Source organism: Gossypium arboreum, chromosome 13 (genome assembly GCF_025698485.1).
Source record: "Gossypium arboreum isolate Shixiya-1 chromosome 13, ASM2569848v2, whole genome shotgun sequence".
Classification (NCBI taxonomy): Eukaryota; Viridiplantae; Streptophyta; class Magnoliopsida; order Malvales; family Malvaceae; genus Gossypium; species Gossypium arboreum.
This window is the reverse complement of record NC_069082.1, coordinates 129,110,372-129,117,733: the sequence shown is the minus strand read 5'-3', so window position 1 is coordinate 129,117,733 and position 7,362 is coordinate 129,110,372. Positions and strand designations below refer to the sequence as shown.

General features: G+C 28.7%; 1 protein-coding gene across 1 annotated transcript; it reads left to right on the top strand.

The window, feature by feature from the left end:
- The first annotated feature begins 4,466 nt into the window (after positions 1 to 4,466).
- Positions 4,467 to 6,156, top strand: LOC108484602 (aquaporin TIP1-2-like). Its single transcript, XM_017788453.2, has 3 exons — positions 4,467 to 4,703; positions 4,804 to 5,054; positions 5,652 to 6,156. The coding sequence occupies exons 1-3, from the start codon at positions 4,571 to 4,573 to the stop codon at positions 6,024 to 6,026; spliced, it is 759 nt and encodes a 252-aa protein (XP_017643942.1). The 5' UTR covers positions 4,467 to 4,570; the 3' UTR covers positions 6,027 to 6,156.
- Positions 6,157 to 7,362: the final 1,206 nt, after the last annotated feature.

Below are 7,362 nucleotides of genomic sequence, written 5' to 3'. Positions count from 1 at the left end.
CATTAACCAATGTTTCATCTTTTGCCTTTCAAACAAAATTATTGCAATGAATTATGATTCTTTTTCCCTTTTAAGACGCGTTCTTTCCTTTGACTAAAATGTGAAGGCAACCGGAGGCAAGTTTGTTTATGAGTTGAGTATTGTGTTATTTATTTAAGTTTGAAATTTTTTTTGGAGTACGGAGATTTTGGATAAATTAGGAGGTTTAAAAAATAAATTTTAAAAGAAAAAAATAATTTATTTAAAATATAAGTCAAGTTTGAGTTTTAACATTCAAAGTTCTAGTTGAGTCTGTAGGGATAAAGTTAGAAGTTCTTTGGTGGCTAAAATTAAATTATAAAATTTTAAAGAAATTAAAGTATAATTTTATCTTTATAAATGTTTGTTATTTTAGAATTCTAAAGGAATTAAATTAGAAATTTTTTCATCTTTGGAGGGCCAAAGTGTATTTTTTCCATTAAACTAGCTTATAATTTAAAAACTTAAAGGGATTAAAATAATAATTTGTCATTTTGTGTAGGGGTGTGCAAAATTAGGGTAAAACCGAAAAAATTTGGTTAACGGACCAAATTCGATTAATCGGTCGGTTAACTGAATTAATTCGGTCGGGATCGGTTAATAATTTTTTAAGTTTTTGGTTAACGGTTAATTCGGTTCGAAACCAGTCGGTTAACCGAATATTTTCGGTTTAACCGAAAATATTAATAAATAAATTTATAATATATAAATAACCCATTATTTATTTAAACCCAATTCAACACAAACCCTAATACCCAATCTAATATAGATTAACCCAAGTACCCAACCCAACCTAATCATAAAAATTACAAATAATTTAATAAATAAAAATAAAATAAAAATAAAAATAAAAAACATATAATTTTATACAAATAATTCAGTTAATTCGGTTAATTTGGTTAATTTTATACTTATTTTAGCCAAAAATAAAAGAAATATATAATTTTCGGTTAACCGACCAAATTAACCGAAAAAATTTCGGTTCAGTTAATTTTTTTGAAAAAAATTCAGTTCGGTTAACGGTTAAAAATTTTGAAGGGTCAGTTAATTCGGTTAATGTTATTTCGGGTCGGTTAACCAATTGAACACCCCTAATTTTGTGGAGGGGGCAAGCCCCGATCTACCCTTTGGCATCGTCCTGCTAACTTGGTGAGTTTAAACAAAATTTAGGTTCAAAGTTTAGGCTAGGCAGCTTGAACAAAAAAAAAAAAGTATTAATATTATACATAAACTTGAACTTAGTACATTGTTTACTTAAATCTAACCTGATTCAAAACATGAACTTTAAATTTTGTCTAAACTCGTTTATATTAATAAATAGTTAGTCCAATCTGTATTTAGTTAGTGCATATTATTTTTATTTAGTATTTGTAATTATATATATATATATATATACTACCATTATATGTATATTTCTTTTATTAAATTTCTAAATATAAAGCACTTAACACATTTTATAAAATCGGAAATAAATTGAGTTAGATTGAGTTCAGACTTTGAACAATAAAATTGAACATAACTCTTATTTTAAATGGGTTCAATTTTTACTCATACTAATTTTTTAGATTTGATATTTTTATTCAAATATTTTAAAATATTAAACCAACCTCAAAGCTTAAGCGGATAACTTAATCTTTCAATAAAACTAATCAAAACGATAGCTTGTAATAATTTCTACTACTATTTTTAATTAAAAATTAAATAATAATATATTATTAAAATAATATCACTTAAATTATTTAAAAATTTCATCATAAGAGATTTCTTTTGATTTTCTTCCCCAAAAAATATATGAACGTTATAATTTCGATAACTAAAAATCATTGGGCCTTTTGGCAAAATGAGTAATTGGGCTCTATTCCAAAATTACTGTACCACATTAAAATAGAAGCCCAATTTTCATAGTCAACTTTCTTTTTATCTACCATTGATTTAATTCTTTTTTAAAATAATCTAATTATAAGCGTTGAGGGTCAATTTTGCAAGAAGAAATTTGTAAAACGCTGTTTGTCAAGAGTTGATAGACCCTTTAATGGATCAATATTGTCTTTAATGAAATTTTATCTTTTAATCTTATCGAGAGCTAGAATGTTCGAAAGAACAATAAATTGCCCAAGTGGTACTCAACTTACACTTATGCCTCATTTGAAGCGTTAGCAAGGCATTTTAGTTGTGTAAACCCATCATCTCTTCAAGCCTTGAGTTTTTGGTAAAGTCCGAAAACAAAATCCCCCACCAAGAACAACATTGATTCATTGAGGGGTTTGTCGGTTCTCGACGAATGACATTTTGCAAACTTTTCCCATTGAAATTAACCTCCCCTCGATGATACAATATTAACTTTTTTATGTATTTTCTACTATATTATACAAAAACATATAACATTCTATCAAAGCTGTTGACGAAAATTTTTAAAATTTATTCATCTACACTTCATACAAAATATAATAGATAAATTAAACTTATTTATTAATTATGTCGTTCATTCATGTTGTGCTGATTACATTATTCTACATGTGTTTTATGTTATGTCAAAATTATTTAATTTAAGTTTTTTGAATAAACCTATTTATGGGCCAGATGATCTATCCAGCTTGATCGGTGGACCAAGCTCGAGGAATGATTTTTTATCCTTAACCCAACCCAATCAGCTCAATTTAAAATTAAATAATTTTAAACATATTTTTATGCACATTTAATTATTAATATATTTTTGACATTGTGATGGCATCCAATGGTTTAAATAAATAGCAAATTGATACAATTATATTATTGGGCAAGATAGAACAAACCAATAATCTTGACCATTAAAATTTAAAATTATTGAATATATAACTATTATATTACTTGGAGTGGGAAAAATATTGATGTAATAACCACTCATGATTTATTTATTCCATTTTAAATCCTCAACCCCACATTTCCACTAGTACCTACTTTTTTTCAATTAGTTTTAATAAGTTATTTTAACTAATCCCTTTTAATAATTAAGAAGCTTAATTAAAACAATTACTAGAAAAATATTAAGATTAAATTATATAAATATACACTAGATTATGTCATACTTTAAAAATATATATTGTTAGAGTTTATTTCATTCGAATTCTAATACTTGTTGAAAAAATAAATACAGTGATAAAATAAGGGGATTCTTGGGGGTGAAAGTTAAGGGGTAGGGGTGTGGGGGCTTTGGCCCCGCGGTACAAACCATACCGCACAAGTTGAGACTGTATAGAATTATACTTCTACTGTTTAACTTTGATTAGAACAAGTTTTTCAACTCTTAAATAGATGTAGTAAAACTCTTCTTGTATCATTTGTTTTTCAACATTAGTGAATTTTTTCTCTTGTATTCGTGGTTTTTTCATGAAAGGGTTTGCACACGTAAAATTTGTATGTGTTCTTATTTTTCTTTTCTTATTGTTTTGTGATTATTCTATTGTCATTATCGACATTTATTATAACATATATAAATGAAAATTTAGACATTAATTAATTAATCTTAGATTCAATTCCTATGCATTTGTTCTTGTATTTGTTTTATATAAAATATGAAAAGACAAAAATACCATTATAATTTTATTTATTACTTTAATAAAAGATAGTTTTTAGTAATTTTATTTATAGAAATTATGCCAAGTTCACTCATGACACTAATATATATATATATATATATATAAGTCATGTTATTGTAATTTAGTCTTAGATTTAAGCAAATCTAATTTTTTGAAAAACAATAGAAAAACAATTTAAAAGTTGAAATTCGGAGATAATATTATTGGGAAGGGTATCTATGAATCTCGAGCGAGTTAATCTTTATGGACCATAAAATAGACATGAAAAATACGTTATTTTTACTAAAATATATTTTTAAAAGCTATATACTAGGGTTAAATTTTTATAAAAATTAAATGAAATATTTATAACAAAGTATGAATAAAAGTCTTGAGGAGTTAAATTAAATTATAAGTCGATTTTAAAAATTTTCAAAATTCAAATCGAGTCTACTCACCTTAACCAACCCAAATAACTTGTTTAATTATTTTAAAATAATAATAATAAAATTTAATATCAATATTAAAATATCTTTATAATTAAATTTAGATACATAATAAAAATCATTTAAGTTAAATTTGAGCCGGACCGAAATGAATGGACCACACTCAATGGTCGGTGACGGCCAAGCTAAAACCATCACGGGGAGGTGGGGGACCCACTGCCGCACTGTTAGTCGGTGATCCAAAAAATTCTCCACCCTCTGATTGGCCATCCAAATCCACACCAACCATCCACGTGTCAAAACGTGAGCCATTTGGAGACCTTCGCCTACCATTCTTACCTCAACGAACAATTTACAAGCGTGATTGTCACCAAAAGAATGGTTGCTCCGGTTTATATCCCGGTTCGTCCCGGTTCATACTCGTTGCATTAAAGTAATTAGACCCCCCTATATATATAACACTACCAGTAACAAAGCTGAAGCAACCAAAAAGGGTTATAACGCAAGCAAAAAATTTAAAGTTTGATAATACTTTATTTTGATAAAAATAAAATGCCGATTTCTCGAATCGCAGTCGGGTCTCCGTCAGAAGCCGGCCAAGCTGATGCACTCAAGGCGGCTTTAGCCGAGTTCATTTCAGTGCTTATTTTTGTTTTCGCCGGTGAAGGCTCGGGCATGGCTTTCAGTACGTATCATACACTTTTTTTATATCGATAAAAATGTCATAGTTGATATATTTTTTTTGTTGCATTTTGTATGTATCATTATTGGTATGATTTTTTTAGACAAGTTGACCGACGATGGCTCGTCGACACCGGCGGGTTTAGTAGCTGCGGCATTGGCTCACGCCTTGGCGTTGTTTGTGGCGGTTTCGATCGGGGCTAACATTTCCGGCGGACACGTAAACCCCGCCGTCACGTTCGGTGCTTTCGTGGGTGGCCACATTACATTGGTGAGGAGTATTTTGTATTGGATAGCTCAGTTGCTTGGATCTGTCGTTGCTTGCTTGCTTCTCAAGTTCTCAACCGGTGGAATGGTAAGTTTACAAAAAAGGGTCTAATTCTAATTTTAGTCCCTCTATGATTTAATTTTATTATAATTTGACGTAATTTTGTCTTTATGCTTTTATTATGTTAATTAGTATATCTAATTCGATAACAAGTTAGTTGTTGTTGTTAAAGTAATAATGTGGAATTTTTAAAAGAAAAAATAAATCGTAAACGTTCAATTTATATGTATTATCGTTGAATGTGATTGATTAAATTTTCATGTAATTCTGATTTTTTAACCGAATAACAGTAAAAGGAATCACATAATCTTAACGACAACAATTATCTAATGCTATACATTTGGACCATCTAATAGTATTATAAAATTAGAAAGATTAAATCATGCTAAATTAAAGTAGAAATATTAAATCACGATTTTTAGCATTTGGTTAGCATGGATGATTGGATTTATTTTCCCTTTAAATCACGTCAACTACTTTAAGCATTATAACTAATAGAAGTATTGAATCATATCAAATTAAGTGGACTAAGGACCTAGTTTTAGCATAGTAGACCTAGAAAAAAAAATTCATTTCACGGTTTAACAAAAATTTCAATCGTTTTTCGGACATGTTACGATGCAGACAACATCGGCATTTTCCTTATCATCCGGGGTAGGAGCATGGAACGCAGTCGTTTTCGAGATCGTGATGACCTTCGGCCTGGTTTACACCGTTTACGCCACAGCGATCGACCCGAAGAAGGGCAACATCGGCATCATCGCACCCATTGCCATTGGTTTCATCGTGGGTGCCAATATCTTAGCCGGTGGTGCCTTCGACGGTGCGTCCATGAACCCCGCGGTCTCATTTGGTCCGGCCGTGGTTAGTTGGACGTGGGACAGCCATTGGGTCTATTGGCTTGGTCCGTTCATTGGCTCAGCCATTGCAGCCATTGTATACGAGGTTTTCTTTATTGCCCCAAGTACATATGAAGAGCTTCCTAGTGCAGATTTTTAAAATATTTTGGGGTATTTTCTTTTAGGTCCTTATGTGGTTTTCAATTAAAATGGGTTGAAATTTGGGTGGGTCGATTTGGTTTTTTTTTTTCTTTTAATTATTGTTTATTGGCTGCTGCTTCTTTTTTTAATTCCAAGTTGTTTGTATTTTTTTGCTTAATTGTTGATTGGTATGAACTTGTTTTTGTTAAGTCATTTGAAATTGTTCAAAAAATGCATTTAATTTACTTTTGATAATTAAAAAAAAAAAAACAAAACATATTAGGTTTAATAGTTTATAGTGCCAATGCCACTATAACTTTTATATATTTATATAGTTAATATACGATTTGATATATGAGTTTAGTTTCAATATTCGATTTGGTATCTAGATTGAATGACTTCATACGACTGAATGAATATTTTACATGTGTTCTAGTAAAAAAATATAAGTACTTAATTGGAACAAAAGAAAAGTTCAAGTATTAAATTAAACATTGGGCCCAAACTCAGTTACTTAATTGGAAAAAAACTCAATATCAAATTGAAAAACTCAGGTACCAAATTGAATATTGAAGTCAAACTTAAATATCAAATACTATATTAACCTTTATTTACATAAGGTCCTAACTATTCAAATAATCCAAATTATAGTTTGTATTAAACGTAAAACATTGTATTGTTTAGTTTCATTTTTCTTTCGTATGAGTATAAGGTTAAGTGTATTAATTATATCAAATTATAGATTTTCCCACAGATCAAAATAAAAATTTAAAAGGATCAAATATGTATTTACTTTATTCTAAGAAAATGCTAGTATTTAGAGAAAAAATTTAAAATTCTTGGGGGTAAACATAAATTTTCCTTTTTTAAATAGAGAGGCTAATTAAGGCTATATAAGAAATTTAGAGAGGGCCAAATAAAAATATTCCTTTTTTAGACCATAAAAGTATTAAGTGATCACGGTACCTGCCAACTTCTTTAGCAACATCCAAATATATATCAAATGTGTTGCTGGAATTCGAATTATGCAATGAACGAAAATCGATAAAATTTGATATAAATATTTAGGTGAAAAATATTTTAAAAGTGGATAAAAATTATAGGTAAAAAAGTTTCACTAAAAATAACAAAAATTGAAATAGAAGTACAAGATAGAGAAACAAATAAATTCCTAATTTGAAATACAAAGTTTTCTCAAAATTCTCATAAATTTTCTTTTAATTTTGTTGTAGTTATTTTAAACTATCTAAGGTTGCTAAAAGGCGTATTTATAGGCTGAAATTCGTGTAAAAATATAACTAAAACATATCTCTAGAATAATTAGAACTATACTAGGAAAAGATAACAGAATTTAA